We start from the raw sequence: 21,825 nt of genomic DNA, 5'->3' as shown, positions 1-21,825 counted from the left end.
TGCTGGTGTCCTAGGTGTCTGGTTACAAATGGATATCAACTATAGTGTCGCCTGCCCAATTGCCATTAAGGGGTTCCCCAGTATACTGTCTTCATATGGCTGCATTATGGGAGAGGCTCTATTTTTGAATGGTGTGGTTCCAAGTAATCCCCACAATAACTTGTTGGGACCCTGAGTTTCTAGGCTGTGTTTGCATGATTGGTAAGTATCAAAAAGGATTTTTTCTCTGTATACAAGTTTAATCTGTTACAGGTCACTGTGATGCTGCTGATAAATACATCTGTTTCAAAAAATTTTTTCCCTGCCTTTCACCTTTCCCTTCATGTTCCCTCAGGCCCACTGCAGGAATGGTGTTTCCTCTCCTGTTCTTGCTGAAGCAGAGATTAGAAAATATTGAAGCTGTGAACCCTTGGACTAAGGTGGAGCTGAAGCAACCTGCAGAAAAGAGCCTAGTAGGTCACCACCGTCGGTAGGCAGATACAGATGAGGCAGAGGCCCAACTGGAGTTTCGTCTTTACCAACCCACGTTCCCCTTGGGTTGAACCTTTGGGTGCCAAGGCTGGCAGGTCTTCGATGTGATCCTCGGCTGATGGTAGAGAGATCTATTGAAGTTGCTGGGCTGGAGTAAATGTAGTACTGGCAAATCTGGAAGCAGGCTGGGGTCAGTGGCAGGTGGCATTCAGGAATGTCCAGGATGCAGACAGTGATCATTGCAGGTGGCGTTCAGGAATGTCCCGGAGGCAGGCCAAGGTTAATACCAGGTATCTGTCAAAGGGAAAGGCAGGATGGATGGGCAAGGGCAGGAAGGCAAGGAACAAGATAGGCAGGCAGATGAGGAAATGAAGAAGAACTGAAGACCTGAAGACAATGACAATAGAATTGAAGATGAAAACAGGGGCGAAGACGAAGACAAGCAACACTGAAAGTGAAGATGAATGCTGAGCAACTCACACTACTAAGCAATAAGGAGATCTGCTGCCAAGGCACTGCTAGGGTGTCTGCAGGGGCCTTTTATAGGCCAGAGAGAATTATGTCATCAAGAGGCATTTCTAGGTCTTTCTTGCCGCAGGCCCTTTAAAGCAGATGACGTTGGGCGTGTATATGCCTTGGGAGGAGTGGATCCGGCAGTATCGGTGGCATCCTGCCGCGTGAGTCAGTGTTGCACTTGCCATGTTGAAGCATGGCATCCTGCTGCACTGGGGAGCAAGGCAGTCTGGCAGCGTCGGAACAATAGAGGAGACCTGGTCCAAGGATTAAGTGCAGCGGTTTGTGAGAAGAGCTCGCAGACTGCCAAATACAACAGTAAGTAGTATTTGCATGTGTCTTGCTGGCACATCTTTGTTCAACCGGGGATGATGCTCCTGCTATCAACTCTACTTTTTTCTGCAAGTTCCTGGGTTGCTGTTGTTGCTTTCCGAGGTGGTAGTTCACCCTTGCTCTTCCTTCCGCTTTAATAGCTGTCTTCTGCTTCTGCTGTCCAACTGTTCCTACAGGTCTTGGTACTGCATGCTTGATAGTAAGCATGAAGCAATTTACGCACATATATTTCTCTGTACACTATTCTTGCTGGTTCCACGATGGATGGTCAGTCTCTATGCTCCTAAATTACATCTTTTTTTTTTTTTTTTCTTAGGTGGGTACATCGTTCGCACTCGTTGCTACTGTTTGCGAAAAGGTGGCTTTGCTCCTGCTCTTCCTTCTGACATTGTTGCTTCTCCTACTTGGCTACCTTGGTTCTGCACCCGCTTGCTGCATCACATATGCTAGTCTTCTCTACTCCTGCTGTCACCAGACATACCATAGGCAGATCTATAATTGGGGTTTGTTGCTGCTGTTGGTGAAATGGTGGATCATCTCCAGCTTTTCCATCAGATGGGGATGCTTCTTCCACTTTGCCAGATTGTCAGTATGCATCTCAAAATGTTTCAAGTTTATGGACTTGTTGATCAAATTTATGGACTTTTCATAGCAAATTTTTATGCAACCTTGCACTTTATGGACTACAACTTGAAGCTCAGTAAACACTCTAAAATTTCACTTGTGTTGTGGGTTTTTTTGTTTTTTTTTTGCGGGGTTGGAAATAGGTGATGGGCCTTATATATCCTTGGGTGAGAGTTTTCCAAGACCAGCCTGGAAAACTCTAGCCCAAGGATGACAGGTCCATGACAACCCTGAAGATCTTCATTTGTGCATTGCACACAATTTAAACATTCAGAAAATGGAAATGCTTCCTGCTACTATATGCCATTTCTCTCCCATGAGGGGCTGGGAGCGGGGTTGTGGGAAGGTGAACACAGCATGGATGCAATCGATTGCACCCATATTTGATATATTGGATATATCAAAAAACACACTTTATCTCCTGCCACTCTATAAGTTGCTGTGGATATGTGATATATTTCATCATAGCCTTCAGTCTCTGGCTAAAATGCCTTGAAAATGATTACTAGGCCATACTAATCACAAAAGCCATTGTATGGTGGAATGAGCCAGTGGCAAGAAAATGCAAGATACTGAGAAGCTTTACCAAGCCTGGAATGGTATGTCCACCATCAGTTAGAGGATCATAGAGAGAGAATTTTTCTGGAGCTCAGTCTATACATCCAGACCACATCTGTCTCCGGTAGCCCCAGCAGTGTTGTCTTCAGATGAAATCTCCACTGCCTGCATGTTCTTTTGTAAACAACTTGAACCAGGACAGCTTTTCACTCCCAGAGCCTTCTTTCTTCTTCAGAAATAAAGCATCTTCTTTCTCTCTCTTCTTCAGCATCTGCCACTCTAATTCTTCAGCTCACCCACAAAACACACCAAGCCATTAAAAAAAAAAAAATTTAAAAAAGTATGCAATTCATATAGACAAAGGATCACCTATACACACCACCAAATGGGCAACCCAATAAACTAAAACGGGCATTAGAAATGTGAGTTGACTTTTACTCCTGCCTTGACCCAGGAGTTAAATTTTCTGCATTGGAAAACATGTGCTAAAATATCTCCCTGCTAACATAGCTCCTTGAATTGCATGGCAATAGCTAATATATTCATTTATATGGGATTTGCATGCACCCGCGCTAATCATACTGCCAGTGTTTTGTGTGCTAAAACCCATATTACATACCATGGTTAGGTTAGGGCCAAAAAAACGATGCTAAAAAAGGAGAAAAACTCATAGTGGGATCAGCACAGCTTATTACAGTAGCCCCTAAAACTGTAACCTAAGTGCATTTGAGCGGATATCGTAAACAATTAAGTATGTCCTTTTGGAAAAGCTACTCAAAATTGAAGCAGAGTTTGTCAGCTCTAGCATGCAGCCTAATTAACTATTGCTATGTGAAGCATCAAGCAGAGGAGGACCTACAGAACAAAAAAAAAAAGGAAGTACCCAAGGGAGACAGAGATTTTCAGAGAAAGTTAAAAACTGTTCCAGAAGGTCAGAAAGGATCAGGGATTGAAAAAACATCTCAGAATTAAAGAAAGATGACTTTAATGAAATAGGGAAAGAGTGAAGTTATCTCAAGTATGCTAAAAATGTATGCTGTCATTATTACTGGAAGTTACTTTCGGAAGAAGACTGCTAATTCTAAAGAGGATGAAGGAGTCAAATCAGGTTGTAGATAACTGGTACTTCCTCAACAAAGAGAAAACAAGAGACCAAGTGGCTAGAAGTCAAAATACTATTGCTATTACTGCTATAAGAGTGTGTGTGTTATCTTTCCTATTTGTGATTGGGAACTCAATTTACCAGAATATTGCCTTTAAGAAGTACGTTGAAGAAATGTTGCCAGACTGGCAAGACAAAGCATGCCAGAGATTAGCTAGACTTCAGGTTGAGTCGACATTTTCTTTTGATTTTGTTGCATTTTTATATAAAGGACAATATACACTGCTTGGCAACGGACTTTAATCATAAGTAAAACTACACCATTTTTTTGTTCCAAAAGTGTGTCCTTGGATTACTCTAGATCTGACAGTGATTGCTTCCCACTAAAGGAAACCATAATAAGGTAGAGCATAACAGCACAATCCAATGGCAATTTATGAACTATGACAAATAAAAGTACATGTTACCTTTTTGGTCAATGAATCATCTGAATCTGATGGCATTCTTGTAGACACATGGAAAATAGCTTCTACAGTAGAGGTAGCATAATAAGGTGCAGTTTGTCCTGTGCTGCCATTCCGCTGGAGGCCACCCAAAAATCCACAGTGGGTAGAAAGATCAACCTTATTGAGGCAGAAACAAGAACAAAATAATCCATAAACACTCTTTATAATAGGGTTTTCAAAGATTATAGCGTTACTTACCAGTAAGAACATAAGAACATGCCATACTGGGTCAGACCAAGGGTTCATCAAGCCCAGCATCCTGTTTCCAACAGTGGTCAATCCAGGCTATAAGAACCTGGCATGTGTTCTCTGAAGATTGCAGTCTTCACACATAAGGTGACATTATCAGATGAAAATCAGCATGGAACTTTGATGTCAAAGCTTTAAGAACCTTTGAGCATGCCCCTCTGGGCATGTGTAGCTGAGACCATGCCTCCCCAATCCCATGCAGTGACCACAATCCTTAATAAAGCTAAAACATGGAAAAACTAGCTCCAAGAGGAAGCAGGAGGTTTTTGTGAGGACTGACATCCTGCTGTCTTTAGAGAACACCTGCTACAGGTAAATAACTATTTTCTTTGAAGACAAGCAAGCTACAGACTGAACAAAAAGGAAAAAACTAAACCCTAAAACAGTGCAAACAGGAAACCCTCTTTTTTGGTGGCGACAGCTCATCCTAACACAGTGGATTTTTTCATTTGGGCAATCTAGAACCAAAATAGTGGGCTCTAGGAGGGATGAAGTTGGGTTCTATACCTCAAAGAGACTCCACAGGACAGACTAGCCAAAACTACAGTCATGTTGTGAGTCTCTGGTGAAATAGCAATGAGATGTGAACATGTAGAGGGAAGGCCATGTCACAGCTTTTCAGATCTCCTCAACAGAGGCAGATCTCAGGTGGGCTACCAATATCAACATGACTCTACTACTACTTATGACTTCTAAAGTACTACTCGATGTATGAAACACTGTACAAAAATATATAAGAGAGAGTCCATGCTCAGTAGAACTAATCAGGACAATTTCATTTATTGAGAAAATGGTTAAAACCAATAAGGCTGTATGTGGGATAATTGGGGGTTAAGATTTAAAATCTGCCTCAATAAAGTGGGGTTTTAGTCTGTATTTGAAGAACGCAAGAGAGACATACCAACTCAGAAAATCTATTCCAAGCTTATGGTGCAGGTGAAAAGCAAGGAGTCAATAATGACAGTAGAGGAGGAGGACATAGACAGGTGTGACTTGCCTGATTAGCAGAATTCACAAGGAGGGGTGTAGGGAGAAATAAGAGGATAGGTAGTGAAAAACTAGAGAGTGAAGGCTCTTGAAGGTAAGAGATGCTTCAATAGTATGTGAAAATGGATAGGGAGCCAACGTAGTGATTTAAGAAGTATAGCAACTTTGGCAAGAGATGTTGAACAGCTGAATTTTGGAGAGAGTGTATTAGAAAACCTGTTAAGGAGCCGGTTTCAGTAGTCTAAGCAGGAAATGATGAGACAGTGGATAAGTATTCTAGTAATATGTTCAGAAAGGAAGGAATGGATATGTTAGTAATGTTGTAGAGAAAGAAATGACACATTTTAGCAGTGTTCTGGATATGTGTCCAAAACCATAAAGGATGGATTTTTCAAATTACAAGATTTTTAAGATTGAGACCCCTCCTTCACTTTCAAGATTTCCGTTCAGTTTTATAAGCAATCATTCTCACAAAAATTGACTACTGCAATTCACTGCTACTCGGCCTCCCCGCTAACTCCACAAAACCTTTACAGATGTTGCAAAATGCCACAGCGAGGATTCTAACCAAAACAAACAAAAGAGAGCATATAACACCCATCTTAAAGAACCTACATTGGCTACCCATCAAATTCAGAATTCATTTCAAAGCCCTCTCATCAATCCACAAAGCAATACATAACATCACCCCATTCGAACTCATGATCCCACTTCAACCTCGTATCTCCGCCAGACCGGTGAGACAAGCATATAGAAACAATCTACAGGCCCCACCAATCAAGACAACATTAAGTAAAAGAGCTTTCTCCACTGCCGGTCCTAAACTTTGGAACTCTCTTCCATCAGACCTCAGACTAGTACAATGCCCAACCACATTTAAAAAAAGACTCAAGACCTGGTTGTTCAACCAAGCATTCTCATAACCTCAGTATCTTATTTGAATTTCAGCCAATGATCCCTTCCAAGGTTAATCCCCCCCAAGAGAACGTTCTATCTATTTATCTCTATGCAATCAAATCTCAAAAAACCTTGTCCTACACTTAACATCTGGTCTTAACTCCAGCCTACATTAGGCGCATTATCTATTTTATTTTATGTTGTTTATTCCCCAGTTATTTGTATCCAAGGTTTGAATCACCCTGTTTTTTGTAAGACAACTTTTTGTCATGGTTATTGTTTGAATGTAAACCGACTTGATTAGTAATTCTGTTACTGGAAAATCGGTATATAAAAGTGCTAAATACATAAATAAATAAATAAATAAATGTGTCAAGAAGGGAGAGGGGAGTCAAAGATGACTCCCACAGTTACAGGCGAGGAGATTGAGATGATTACAATATTATCCATAGCAACAGAGAAAGGGGGAGAAAGGTGCTCTGTCTTGGTCATATTGAGTTTAAGGTAGTGGTGGATATACCTAAAGTAGTATCTCGCCCTCATACCCCAGGTGAACCGGCTTCAACAACATAGCTGTCTAAGAGAAAAGAAAGTTTCTCTTGCAGCTGGTCCTGATAAAGAGGGGCTGCCCAGGCACATCTCAGTGGGTGATTTGGAGTATCTTAAATAGGCATATTCTCCTCTTCAGGTTATGCTGAGAATCCCAGCATCTGAGGATAATATGGAGAATGATTTATTTAAAACCTCAGCCTCCCCTTGACTGGAAGGTTCTCTGATACTGACAATGGAATATGCTCTATCTGATCTAGTAAAAGCTCCATGTAAGGGAGGATGTAAGGAACTCCCTCAGAATACCTTAAAGGACCAGGTATAGCCTGTACCAGTCCTCCTTAAGTCTCAAACCAGCAAGAGATTCTGGGATAGAGTGGATCACTACAAGCAAGAGATCATGCTGGTGCTGCTGACTCCAGCACTCCTGCTGCATTCTGCCCAGGCTATCAGCATTTTAAGCCTGGGCGGAGGATGAATTCCTATTTCGCTGGGGCAGGGGGGGAGCTCTGGGTCAGCCGGGGACCAGGAAGTGTAGCGACACACCTGTGTGTGCTTTGGGACACACTGGTTGAGAACCACTGCATTAGAGAGACAGAAGTCGCAAGAATATGAACTGTTACAATTATTTTGTTGAAGTGTATAAACCAACTAACTTGTTTAGTTTACTATTGCTTAACAATAAAGAAGCTTATAAAGATTGTTGCCAGAATCCAGCCTGTAGTCTGTTCTCTGGCTAGTCTTCACCACTTGGCATCACATATGATGGCAGCAGTGGAAGCACTTGCCTAAGCAAGACCCACAGGAAAAGCCCACAACCACTGCAGGAAAAAAAAAAAAAACTACAATTTTTTTTCTTTCTCTCCTGGAACCTCCCAGTTTCACTCTCCTAACTGAAGCTACAACAGACTAAGGAAGGTTAGCCATGCCTGCACAGTCAGGGGTCAAGCAGTGAGAGTCAGGGCCGAACAGGCCAACAGGGTTTTTCTTTTGTTTTTTCATTAATTTCCTGTCCGGTGGGATACCCATTAGGGAAGTGGCTCAGAAAGCACGGAAAATGGAGCAAGTGATCCAGATCCTTACCACAGGGGAGCAACAATTGCAGAACACCATACATACTCAAATTGACAAGCAGAAGGTACAGTGAGAACAATTTGTGCAGCAAAACTCAGTGTTAACTCAGGTAGCACAGGCCGTGGAGACTGCTGGGTCCAGTTTAACCTAAGCAAATCTGATGCCTCACATCCTGTTTAAAATGAAGGCAGGTGAGATCTCGGAGGTCTTCCTGAGACCGCCCACCTTTCAGCTTGGCTTGAAGCTAATTGGAATATATATTTGGCTAACTTACTCACTGGCAGACGTAAAGCGGCATTCCAAGCAGCCAACCTGGATAGGACGCCTACCTATATGGACGTTAAGGTCACTATCCTAGAGAGCGCTGGGTACACCTCAGAAACATACTGGCAGCAGTTCAGCAGGTATTCCTGCAGCTCAGGGAGAGCTCCTGAAGTCTGTTTCATTGTCCAAAGGATGCCAACTGGAAGTGGCTACCACCGGAGGCATAGACTGATCATGAAGTAGCCTGACAGATGCTTCTGGAACTATTCTTATATAGGTTTTACCAGCCTTTGAAATTGGGTCTGCTGAAACACAGGGTTCACTTTGGGAAAAGACGTAGAAGTGGCAAATGCCTTCCATCAGGTGCATTTAATGCCCGATATGGTAAGGAGGCTATAAAGACAGCCCGTACAAACTTCCTGGCGAAGCACAGAGAGTGAGGCTTCCCAGCAGCGACCCTCAGAAATGGATAGCTCGTCTTCTGTACCAAGAACCCAGGCCACAGTCTCTTCTATGTGCTTTAATTGTGGTTAGAGAGATCATTTAGCAAGGGACTGCCGATTTGAGAGGCCTGAAGTTATGGATGTCAGCAAAGTGACCGAGCCACTGTAAAGTCTCAAGGGATAAAGGAAAAAGTCCAAAGTAGGAAAAATCCTCACCCCGGAAGAAGAAAAGTACCTCAGGAAGTTCAAATCAGCCCAGGAACGAAACTGTGGACAATTTTTCTTTCTGTGTTCTTTGTGCAGGAATGGCCATCAAGAGGACTGCTGCCCATTTAGAAAGGCTGAAAATAAACAGCCCTCGAGGAGAATGACTAAATGCAAAGACGAACCCATACAGTGGGCATGCTCTTTTTATAAAGTGCTGGACCATAATAATGTCAAGGAGTGACCATGATTAGATGATATGGAGTGTGAATACAAGCTGGAGGAAGAGTGCAAGAAAGAGAAGGGGGCAATAACAGAACCCCAGAATGAAAATGAAAAATGGGAAAAGAGGCAGCAAACACTTTCCTGTGTAAATGGGAACAAACAGGAATACCCAACCAGTCAGGTTCTGCTGATGACATAGCAGGAGAAGCCATTTGGAAGTGGGAGTCCTTCCTGAGCTCCCAAACCCATTTATTCTGGAATGTGATTGTCCCCAGCTCAAAGAGAACCAGGGTAGCCCACCCACGGGTGGGTCATCAGTGAGGAAGAGCTGGGAATTAGCTTGGGCATGGCTGAGCTGAGGGGGAGGGTATGTGAGGGAGCATGTAAGGAACTCCCTCAGAACAACTTAACGGGCCAGGTATAGCTATCTGTACCAGTACTCCTTAAGTACCAACCCAGCAAGGGATTCTTGTACAGGGTGAATCACAGTAAGCAGGGATAAGAGTCCAGGGCCAGAGGGGTGAGGGAGGCCCAAGGAGAGAGACAGAAGTCTCGAGAACACAAACTAAGTTACAATTATTTTGTTGAAATGCACAAACCAGCTAATTTGTTTTGTTTACTATTGCTTAACAATAAAGAAGCTCATAAAGATTGTTGCCAGCGTCTAGCCTGGAGTCTGTTCTCTGGCTAGTCTTGAACACTCGGCATCACACACTATGAAATGTCTTCGTTGGGCTGCAGCTATGGCTTCTGGGCCCTTTGCTATCTGCAGCGAGAGTGAGGACCCTGCCAATTGACAGGGAAGGAAAGGGGGGATGGGAAGGGAATCCTCCCTCATTAGTGCCCCAACTTGTGAGCCCTCTGGCTGTGGATGATGTGTCTAGAGTGACAGTGGAAAGGACACGTAGAGGCCTTATCACTGAATCACCATTTCCTTGACACTATTGCCAAAGAGATTTACTCCATATCATAGTATTCAAAATGTCATAAGTCAAGCAGACAGACCAAGTTATTTCCGCACTGCAGGACATCAATGCTAGAAGAGTAGGTCCTGAACATCTTGGCTTTTCTGTGGGCATATTCAACTGACACAGTGATTAAGTAGCAGAAAGGAGAGGCCCACAGTCTTATCTGGGTTTCATAAAGGATCTTGTGGACAGGCACTATCACAATATTCCTGGAGGGATTCATGAACTGGACCAGGATCTTTCTTGTATTAACCCTTCTTGATCAGAGTCCACCCCCATAATTACCCTATCCTAATCTGACAGGCATGAATTGGCATGGATTGAATTTCACCTGGCTAGCAGGCATTTCTCCAAAGAGAACTCAGTTGCCGATGGAGTTCAGCTGGAACATCTGCGCATCATGGAGCTTCCCCTACTAATGTGCTGAAAAGTTGCATTGGTGCATGGGCACCCCAATGTTGATTCCCAGGGATTTGGTTGATCCAGAAGAAATTTGACATCAGTCTGCTTCGACAAAGACGCTGCTGTCTCTTCACTGAAGCTCCATTCCTATGCTTCAGGGCCTCCTGGAGCTTTCTGTCCTGTTCCTCCTCAAAACTACTTATGCTAGCACAAGCTGGAAAAAAATTGTACAATTTTGATCTCAGCCACTTGAGTCAGGTGGATTAATATTCTGTTTGATTTCTTATCCACGCTATTGAGTTCTTTGAATTTAATATTAGCAGTGACTGGGAGGCAGGAGGGGAGGCCACATCTCCCTGGGCACCAGAGGTGAATTGATCACATGGATCCTTGAAGACTGATGCGATTCCTAAGATTGTGGTGAGGATGAGCTCTCCTCCCCTCAGGAATGCTTGTGGGGATTCATGACTGACACCAGAATGTTCCCTTTTCTGGCACCATGCATCGACCCAATGTCTATGCCTCTTAATCTCTACTGGTGCCTGGAAATAAAAAGGGAGGTGTGTGTGGAGGTGGGGGGGGTGGAAATGATACCACTCCAATGTCGATGCAGCTCCTGGGTCCCTGCTTGTTAATGCTGCCGATGCCTATTAGCTGGGCTAATTCTAGAAACTCCCTCTAGCAACTATAATCTTACCAAGGTAACAGCCTGAATTGTCATGGTTGGCCTCCCAGGCAAGGCAAGAACTCCGTTGGCACCTACTTGAATGTACAACAGGATAACTGGGCGCAATTATTACCCTGGGCAGAATTTTCTCACAACTCCCACATTACAGCAGCCACCGGAGTGTCTCCTTTCTCCATTGTGTACGGCAGACAACCTCTGCCTTCCGTTGCCAATTCCACTGTCAGTGCCCTCACCTTCCAAGCGCTTTGGACCCAGACGAATCAATGTCTCCGCCAAGCTGCGGCAGTGGCAAGAAATCTGCTGAGGCCCACTGTCAACTGGCTCCAGAGTTCCAGCCAGGCCGAAAACTCTGGCTAAGCACCCATTATACTAGACTTAAACTTCATTCACAGAGGTTTGCACCAAGGTTTATTGGCCCATTCTCCATTACCTGGAGTATTGGGCCAGTTACATACCAACTCCGGTTACCACTGACCTTAGGAATACATAATTCCTTCCATGTTTCTCTGCTCAAACTGGTGGTACTCTCATGGCCTTCTTGTAAGGCTCCTGCACCTTCCCAGCTTACCACGGAAACTGATACCACGTATTGAGTACAGGAAGTTCTAGACTGCCGAAGAAGAGGCCGCTGTTAGAGTACCTTCTCTCCTGGGAAGGTTACGGCCCCCTAGGAGAACTCCTGGGAGTCTGCAAGTAACATCTTGGACAAGGGACACCTCCTTCATTTTCACTGTGCCCATCCAGGCAAACCCAAGCCTCCAAGAGGGGGGCATAAAGGGGGGGGGGGTACTGTTGCGTGTCCTGTCCGCGGTAAGCCTGCGACCAGGCCTACTCACCCTTGCAGCTTTGCTCCTGGACCATCCTCGCTCACGGCTGTGGGCAGCTGCCTACGCCCCCAGCGTGTGCTGCCTCTTCAGCTGTTCCTGGCTCCTCCCCTCCTGGCTGGTCTCGGAGATGACATCGTCCAACCTCCGGTGGGCCTTGGCTTAGGCACGCACGTGTATTTCTCTTGCATCTTTAAAGGGGCCGCAGCGGGAAACTAGCCTGCAGCCCCGGATGATGACATCATCGGGCCCTGCTATATAAGGCAGGACCCACCACAAGTTCCTTGCCTTGGCAACAGGTCTCCACGTTTGTTCGTGTGCTCGTTGCCAATCGTTCCTGGTTCCTGATTTCGTTCCTGGACCGTACCTTGGTCCCTTCCTTGTGTCGCGGGACTGACCTCTGGCTTTGACCCTTGCTACGTTGGACCATGTGCAGCATTGATGCTCTGGCTTTGACCCTTGCTCAGGATTGACCCTTGCTACATTGTACTCTGTACCTCATCTTGCTCAGCCGCCTGCCCTGACACCAACTTGCCTTTGACAATATCTTCGGTATCTCCCTGGATTTGGCCACTTAGGCTTCGGCCTTCTTTTACCTGGGCGCCACCTGTCTCTGCCCTGTTCCCTTTAGCGCCTGAGTCTCTGGATCTCTGCCTCGTCCGGACCTATGCCGGTCTCTTGATACCTCTGCTGGTCCTCGGCAACCCTTGCATCTCATCTACTAGGAGTCGTCAGACGGAGGCCCGCCTAAGACTAGCCGGCCCCCAGCACCCAAGGGCTCAACCTGCGGGGAACGAGGGCTGGTATTGGCGAAGCTCCAGTTGGCCTCCGTCTAGGATTCAGCTCCGCCTCCCGACAGTGGGGACCCGTGGGGCTTGCCCTACGGGTTGCGTCAACCCCACCTCTGGCCAAGGGTCCACCACCAGCGCAACAGGTCGTTTCCTTTTGAAAACTGATTTTGTACCTTCTCATTCTGCTACTTCCAGAAACAAAACAAAGCAAAACAAGACAAAGCTCTGCTCCCCAGGCCATAAAAAATATAACTATATCTTTCTGATATATATATATATTTTGCATTGCAGCAGCTCACTGGGGGGCACAGTCAAATAAACTTTCATGTATAGCCAACTACGCACAAAAGTAGTTTGTTTGTTTTTTTCCTGTGAAGATACTTTTGTAAAATGTTACTACTAGAGGAAGTTTTGCAAAATTTCCATGTAGAACACCAAGATTTTTATACCTTTCTAGGTATTCTGCATAAACATTTATGCAAAAATCAACTTTTAGAAAAATTTTGCACTTTAGATCATTGGCCTCTGTATGTGTAGTTGTCTCCCCAACTTAATCCTGCAGTGGGAGAATTTCCACTACAATTTGAGTAAAATTACAAAGATAATGGAACTAGATTTGTAATTTTACCCAAATACAGAGTGGGCAATTTTCACACAGGTGATTGCTTTTTACAAATGAAATTCCCTTGAAAAACTGCCTTCCCTTAAAATGTTATTTTGTGATCCATTTTACTTACAACTTCAAGAAAATATATGAGAGAAACACACAGCACTAATAGGAGAAAAAAAAGATAACCCCCCAGATACATAGTTTAAGAAAGCAGTATCTTTTTAACTTAATTGCTCATCTAAGTCTGCACTGTAGTGGAAGGGGGGGGGGGGGAAGGGTCAGGTCATTACCCAATAAGAAAATAAAAATGTTATTGCACACACTCAAGAAAAAAAAGTGTCAGGGCATGAGGTAGTGAGTCTTTGTGCCACTGTTAAATTTGCACAGCCTCTCTTGTGCAGGCAACTGCTGACACACCGCACAAGGTGGTCTTCTGCCTAGACAACAACCGCCCACAGGTTATGGCAGCCGGCAGGACTTTTCAGGCTTGATTCAAGTAGTGGTGATAATATAGGTTGGTGGCCAGGCTGAAACTGAGGTGGGTAGCGAGCAAAGTGAAGTCAAGTTTCCATCCAAAATCAGGGGTGGCTGAGATTTGAGCAAAGTCAAGGTATGGTCCGAGGTCAGGGCAGGCAGATAGCAAAGTGAAGTCCAGATCCAATTAGAGGTCTAGCTGAGAAAGACTAACCAGAGGGAGGACACAGACGCAGAGAAGGAAGGAGGACTGGAACAAGGCAAGGAAAGGGAAGCAGGAGCAGACCAGGTGCACGACAACACAGAGAGGAAGCAATCAAGGCAAGGAGGGACTGACAGGAACCAAACCGGGAGTAGGCAGGAATAGGAGCAGAGAGACACGAGTAGACAGACAGGAATGCTGAGGCAACTAGCACTGCAGTAAGCAGGAGACCTGTTGTGAAGGCATCGGCATGCAAGAGCATTGAGAATAAAAGGCCCACCATCTATAACATCATCTTTTGGTGTGCAGCTAGGTTCCTGCTGTGGCACCATTAAAAAGGAGGAGAGAGGTGCGCACCTACACCGAGAGAGTCACAGTGCGACGGTGGTGTCCTACCATAAAGATCTGGGAAGATCATGTTGGCTGCGGGCAGTCCCATGATCAGCCCATTGCTACAAAAAACAAAAAAAATGAAACATCTCTTATTAACAGAGGGAAACTGACACCATCATAGAGGCAAGGGATGCAAGCCCTATTCGTCCTCTACAATCTTACCACTCAAAAACATTACTGACTTGGATCTAAGAATATATGTTACATTTTGATAGTTAGCATTTGATTTAGATGGAAACTTCAAATTAAATGAAGCCCCATCTGAAAGACCTTAGTTCTTATTAACAAAAGCTGTCCAAGTTTTCTCTACTTAGATTTAGCAATGACAGGAAACGCCCTGACCTTCATCCTCAAAAAATAATTACTTCCAATGTTTTACAAACATCTTGAACAGCCAATCTCTAACCAGATCTACTGCCAGCCAGCCAGCCAATTAATAGTGCTGATACTGCAAATTTAACATCAGATATCACCAGAAAAGCTGTTAAATGAAGACTACTATTGGAGGAAATGATGTCATTAGAGCTGTCTGTCACTTAATCTGGGGCTCCTCCATTGAGCGGGCAATTTGCAGAATTATCTCAGTCATCAGTGATACTTAGCCTTCTCAACCTTCCAAAGTTTACTTATCGTAGTTTTTTATGTCCCTCAAGTGAAAATCAGTGGATTTCCACCAGTTCTCTTACCAAAAATTAGACTAACAGAAAGGCTGATTCAGCCAAGATGACTGCGGCTGATGGCACAGTTGCTGAAAGAGGGCCTGATGTTGTTGCGTTTTTGGCTGACTGGTGGGCAGAGTTCCGCAGTTGGTTTTGCGACCTAAGGCAGGACACTAAAAATTATAAGCAAGAAATGATGGACCGTGGGTCATTTTGGAACAATCCATGCTAGGTCAGATGCCTTTCAAAGCTGTGGTTTGGCAACCTAAAAGGACCTGGAGATCTTTGGATGTGGTTCCTCCTTCCATGAATTCTACATTACATATGTGGCAGACTTGGAGGATTTCCTTGACTGGCCAAAGAGACTATTATAGCACTTTTTTATATAATAATGTCTCTTTTTGGCCTGGCCTCAAGCTCTCTTCGTTTAATCTTTGGAAACAGAAAGGGATAATCAGATTTGAGCATTTTTGGGTTCTCAGGGCATTTTGGATTTTACAGAATTACAACGGCTATATGATCTTCCAGACAGGGAAACGTTTTGCTTAATTACAAATCAGGCATTTCTTGCATAGCTCCTCAATTTTGAAAAGTATGTCACAATGAGTTTCTATGTTCAAATCTATATGCCGAAATGCAGATAAGATGATGAAAATTTGTCTAAGATATATATTCTTTTCAATAAAGACCTCTCTTCTAAACCAAGGCATTTTAGAGAATGGAAACATGATCTGGGAGTGATGCTATCAGATGAGGATTAGAGGGCCATATTTACAGCTGTTGGCAAGGGTCTTATTTTTGCCAATTTAATAGAAAAATGGGTATAAAGTACTACTACGTTGGTATTATACTCCTATTAGACTGCATTGTTTCTTTCCAGCATCTTCAGATAAATGCTGGAATGGTTGTGTTGGTTTAGGAACTTTTTCCATTTATGGTGGGAATGCCCTCTCAGGTATTTTGTCGAGAGATTTCCCGCTAGTTGCAAGGAATTCTGTCACAACTTTTTGAATTGCTTCCCATGCAAATGCTTTAAATTTTCTACTTTCTGAAGAGAATAAATCTCAACAAAAGTTAATGCCCGCCTATGGAGGTCACCTCAAATCCCAACTTTTAATGATGTGATTTCCAAGGTGGATATTTTGATTCGGATGGGCAAGATTTCTGCATTTCAACATAACCATATAACTAAATTTAATAAGATCTGGGTCCCTTTTATTAACTGGCAGGGTACTAAAAATAAGATGGAAGATTCTGAAGAGGTGTGATATCTTTCATATTTAATTTACACATTTTTCTGGCATTTTTACTTTACCTCATTATGTTTTTGTGAATTAGACTGGTTTTATATTGAGGAATGGGGGGGGGGGGGCACTGGGAAGTTTGGAATTCAGGAGGGGATTTCAGCATTTTGGACAATGAAGACAATATTAGATATTATTATTGACACTAGCTCACTTCTTTAATGTACCTTTATTATTTTATGGTATCGGTTATGGATTTGGTTCATATTCTTCATGAATGCCTGTGCTTATGATTGTCTTCAATAACAATTTGTTAATTATAAAAAAAAATGAAGACTACTATTAGATACTGGGGGACAGTTCAGCTTTTTCTCTTTCTTTTTGTCAGGTGGGAGAAAGTATATCCTTAGGGACCTTCATTTTCAGTTTTTATAATATTTTTACCAGGAATTTATTAGTGTTTGTTATAAAGAACATAAAACCAGGAGAACCTCAGTGGAAGTTATAATAAACACTGATAAAATCAAAGCGAAAATAAAGTAAAGGTCCTTATTATGATGGACTTGGGGAGATCCACTGCTTGTTCCTGAGATACGCATCATGGAATTTAATCAACCTTTTGGGATCCTGCCAAGTACTTGTGACCTGGATTGGCAACTATTGAAAACAGAATACTAGGGTTGATGGAGCTTTGGTCTGATCCTGGATGATAGATCTTATGTTCTTATGAAACCATCTTTAACTTTTCCTTTACAAGGAATATGTTTAGAGCACTAAGGTTTAGGATTGAATGGAGTCCCCCGTATTTTACGGGAATTAGGAAGTACTTGGAATAAAATCAATGCCCTCTTTCTCCTAGTGGAATGGGTGTAACTGCATTGGTTTGTAAGAGGGAGGACAGTTTCATTTTGTAGTAGCTCCTGATTTTGAGAAGCAGAACAAGAGCTTCTTTGTGGGCAATTTAGAGGGGTTTCCAATAGATGTAAATTATATCCATTCCTGCTTAAACTGAGAACATAAGTGTCTGAGATTATTCAAGGCCAAAAGTTTACATAAAAACTCAGCATTTTCCCGGCAGGAAGATTCTCTGGTACAGATACTGGAGTTTTGACTATGCTTTCCTCTATACAGTCAAAACCCTCCTAGGTTAAGTCTGGACTGCCAGCTGTTGCTTTGGAGCCCTCTGCTTTCTGGGATGAAAGCAAGGTCTCATCCACTGATGGGAACAAGGAGGGCAGAGAATAATGTCTCTTCGGTGCAGCACTCATATACATCTGAAAGGAGGAGGCAGGTCTCTAGTAGCAGTGAAAAGGATCTAAAGTATAGCAAGGTCTTGGAGCCATGTGGAGTGATGTAATTGATTCCAGCATCCATGACGGTGAGATCAGAACAGTGAGGCCCTATATTAAAAATTTGAAAGCGTTGAAAAAATATCTTAAGAGAACCATGACTGTTGGGCTCCGTGGGAAAAAACCAAGAACTGAGGGGGACTTGGCGTGCTATGACTTGTGCAGTATGCGCTCAGGCGAAGGGTGCTAAAAAAAAAAAAAAAATACTACAAGCTTTTGTGTAACCTTCCCAAACCGGGCTTCAATGGATGACATCACTCACCCATATGTGAGAACTTCACATCCTGCTTGTCCTCAGAAAAACATATATATAGATTGTAAGATTAGTGTAAAGTATTCAAACACACTGATGGCATTATTTTTACTTACCTCCCAGCCTAGTCCAGCAACAAAATCTTCATAGGCCTGACTTCCTCCAGTGTTAGACAGAATTGAGCATTTGTCTTCTTGTCCTTCCGCAATATAGAACACAGCAATCTTGTGGGTTTCACGGCTGAATTTAGGAAGAATAAACATTCTTTAAACTCAATGAAGAAAGAAAATTTGATTTATGGAAAATATATTGTTGCACAACAGATCACCACCCATATACACATATACTCATACTTATGTGCCCCTAAATTTATTCTTGTATTAGCTTTTTTTTTTTTTTTTTAAATCATTGGCTGTTCTAGATATTTAGTGGCTAAACCCAGGAGATTAGGATTCCAGTATCGGAGCTGTGTGTTGAGCTTTGTTTCTACTGGCCCCATTTTTGTTTTAGCTGTCCAGATTAGTTTAGATAGAAAGCAGAGTTGCTTACCTGTAACAGGTGTTCTCACAGTATAGCAGGATGTTAGTCCTCACATATGGGTGAAATCATCAGGATGGAGCCCAATCATGGAACACTTTTGTCAAAGTTTCTAGAATTTGACTGGCACCTACTGGGCATGCCCAGCATGGCACTAACCCTGCTTTCAGCAGGGGTCTCCCTTCAGTCTCGTGTATAGCAAGAAGTACGAGCGAAAAATAAAATAAATCGCAAGCGAACCCAACTCTGCGGGGTGGCGGGCGAGTTTGGTGAGGACTAACATCCTGCTGTCCTGTGATAATACCTGTTACAGGTAAGCAACTCTGCATTCTCACAGGACAAGAAGGATGGTAGTCCTCACATATGGGTGAGTAGCAAGCTGAGGATGCCCGGGCAATGCACCAAATGCACCCAAAGACGTGCAACAGGCACAACAACAGGGGTGGATTTGGGTAGGAGGGTATCCTGAAAACCCTGAGCAGGTCGCTGGTAGGATGTTGGGTAGTTAAGCTGAGAATAAGTTGTGTAGAACAGACTGGCCAAAAATGGAATCTTGCCTGCCAGCCTTATCTAAGCAATAATGGGCTGCAAAGGTATGGAGAGAACTCCAGGTCGCAGCCTTACAAATATTAATAAGTGGCACCGAACGAAAGTGTGCCACTAAGGTTGCCACGGCCCTAACAGAGTGTGTTTTTCAAACTACCAGCAAAAGGAGACTGTATCTCCTTTTGCTGGTAGCAAAAGGAGATACAGTCCGCCAACCTGGAGGAAAGTGCCTGTTTTCCCACTGGATTTCCCAATTTGATGTTATCGAAAGAAACAAATTGAGTGGACTTCCTGTGGGCTGATGTGCACTCTAGATAAAAGGCATGGGCACTTTTGCAGTCCAGGGAATGTAGAGCCCGTTCTCCTGGGTTTGAATGGGGCCTTGGAAAGAAAGTAGGTAAGATGATGGATTGATTAAGATGAAATTCCGACATTACCTTTGGTAAAAACCTAGGGTGTGTACGGAGTACCACTCTGTCATGTAGAATTTTGGTGTAAGGCGGGTAGGTGAATAATGCCTGTAACTCACTAACTCTGCAAGCGGATGTGATAGCGAGAAGAAAAATCATTTTCCAAGTGAGATAGCGGAGATCGCAGGAGTGGAGAGGCTCAAACAGAGGTTTCATGAGCCGTCTTAAGACCACGTTAAGGTCCCAAGCAGGGGCCGGAGGGCGCAATGGAGGTTTCAGGAGGAGCAAACCTCTCATGAAGCGTGTGACTAAGGGTTGTGTCGAAATTGAGACATCTCCCACGCTGTTGTGGAAAGCGGCTACCACACTGACATGCACCCTTATGAGGATGTTTTCAGGCCTGACTCGGACAGGTTTCAGAGATAGTCAAGAAACTTCGCGGTGGAACAAGTGAAGGGGGTCTATGGACATGGACGTGCACCAGACTCTAAACCTTTTCCACTTAGAATGATAAGACCGTCTTGTGGAAGGCTTTCTTGAAGCTACCAGGACTTCGGATACTGACTCTGAAAGGTTAAGGGGTTGAATTATTAACCTTTCAACATCCAGGCTGGAGGTTGGGGTGGTGAAGGCACCCATTGTTCTGAGTTATCAGAAGCAGATCCTTCCCTAGAGGGATCTGCTGGTGAACTGATAGGTCCAGGAGGATTGGGAACCAGACTTGGCGTGGCCAGTGAGGGGCTATCAGAATCATTAAAACCTTGTTCCTTCGTAACTTCACGAGAGTCTTCGATATGAGTGGAAGTGGAGGGTATGCGTAGAGAAAAGCACTGGACCACGAGAGGGCAAAGGCGACCCTCAGCTGTGAGTGGCGGCTGCGAGTGAGTGAGCAGAAGTTCTCTACTTTGTGGTTGTGAATGGACGCAAAGAGATCTATTTGTGGATAACCCCAACGTTGGAAGATTGTGTCCGCTACCGTGGGGTTGAGAGACCATTCGTGTGGATGAAAGGTCCGGCTCAACCTGTCCGCCAGAACATTGTCCACGCCCGTCAAGTAGGTTGCTCTGAGGTACATCGAGTGGGAAAGAGCCCACGCCCATATCTGTGCAGCTTCCTGACACAAAAGGTAGGAGCCCATTCCCCTTTACTTGTTGATGTACCACATCGCTACCTTGTTGTCAGTTTGAATTAGGATGGTCTTGTTTGAGAGGCAATCCTGAAAGACTCTGAGGGCATATCTGATCGCTCAAAGATCCAGGAAATTTATCTGTTATTTGGCTTCCTCTGGAGACCAGGTACCCTGAGTCTGTAGGTTGTCGACATGAGCACCCCAACCTAGATTGGAGGCGTCCGTTGTTAGGATAATTTGAGGTTCTGGAAACTGAAAGGGAAGGCCTTGAAGGAGGTTGGAGAGCTGCATCCACCAGGCCAGCGACAGGTGGAGCTGCTTGGTAACGTGGACAATGCTGGACATTGGATGATAAGCCTGAGTTTACTGGGACTTGAGTCCACTGCATGACTCTCATGGCGAGGCGTGTCATTGGACTGACATGAACAGAGGATGCCATGTGACCCAGCAAAATGAGGAAATGACGAGCTGTCAAGTAATCTCGATTCTGGAGGCATTGTACGAGGTATATGAGAGTTCGAGCTTGATCCTGAGGGAGGAATGCTTTGGCCTGCATAGTGTTCAGGTCGACTCCTATGAATGATAGGGTTTCAGACAGAACTAGGCTGGACTTGGGGTAGTTGATCAGAAACCCGAGAAACAGCAACGTATGGATAGTTAGACGTAAGGAGGCTAGTGCATCCATAAGAACATAAGAAAATGCCATACTGGGTCAGACCAAGGGTCCATCAAGCCCAGCATCCTGTTTCCAACAGTGGCCAATCCAGGCCATAAGAACCTGGCAAGTACCCAAAAACTAAGTCTATTCTATGTAACCATTGCTAATGGCAGTGGCTACTGGCTATTCTCTAAGTGAACTTAATAGCAGGTAATGGACTACTCCTCCAAGAATTTATCCAATCCTTTTTTAAACACAGCTATATTAACTGCACTAACCACATCCTCCGGCAACAAATTCCAGAGTCTAATTGTGCGTTGAGTAAAAAAGAACTTTCTCCGATTAGTTTTAAATGTGCCCCATGCTAACTTCATGGAGTGCCCCCTAGTCTTTCTACTATCTGAAAGAGTAAATAACCGATTCACATCTACCCGTTCTAGACCTCTCATGATTTTAAACACCTATATCATATCCCCCCTCAGTCATCTCTTCTCCAAGCTGAAAAGTCCTAACCTCTTTAGTCTTTCCTCATAGGGGAGTTGTTCCATTCCCCTTATCATTTTGGTAGCCCTTCTCTGTACCTTCTCCATTGCAATTATATCTTTTGTGAGATGCGGCGACCAGAATTGTACACAGTATTCAAGGTGCGGTCTCACCATGGAGCTATACAGAGGCATTATGACATTTTC

General features: G+C 43.9%; 1 protein-coding gene across 4 annotated transcripts in view; it reads right to left on the bottom strand.

The window, feature by feature from the left end:
• Positions 1–21,825, bottom strand: part of RALGAPA2 (Ral GTPase activating protein catalytic alpha subunit 2) — a 1,327,630-nt gene that overhangs the window by 419,852 nt on the left and 885,953 nt on the right. For all 4 annotated transcript variants that reach the window (XM_029593760.1, XM_029593759.1, XM_029593761.1 and 1 more), the window contains 2 exons: positions 17,973–18,096; positions 4,069–4,224 (listed from right to left, as the gene is read on the bottom strand). In XM_029593760.1, coding sequence (XP_029449620.1) covers positions 4,069–4,224; positions 17,973–18,096 — 280 coding nt within the window. The remainder of the gene's footprint in view (positions 1–4,068; positions 4,225–17,972; positions 18,097–21,825) is intronic.

This window comes from Rhinatrema bivittatum, chromosome 3 (assembly GCF_901001135.1).
Source record: "Rhinatrema bivittatum chromosome 3, aRhiBiv1.1, whole genome shotgun sequence".
Classification (NCBI taxonomy): Eukaryota; Metazoa; Chordata; class Amphibia; order Gymnophiona; family Rhinatrematidae; genus Rhinatrema; species Rhinatrema bivittatum.
Note: the sequence above shows the minus strand (reverse complement) of the source record. Positions and strands in the feature narration are given on the sequence as shown.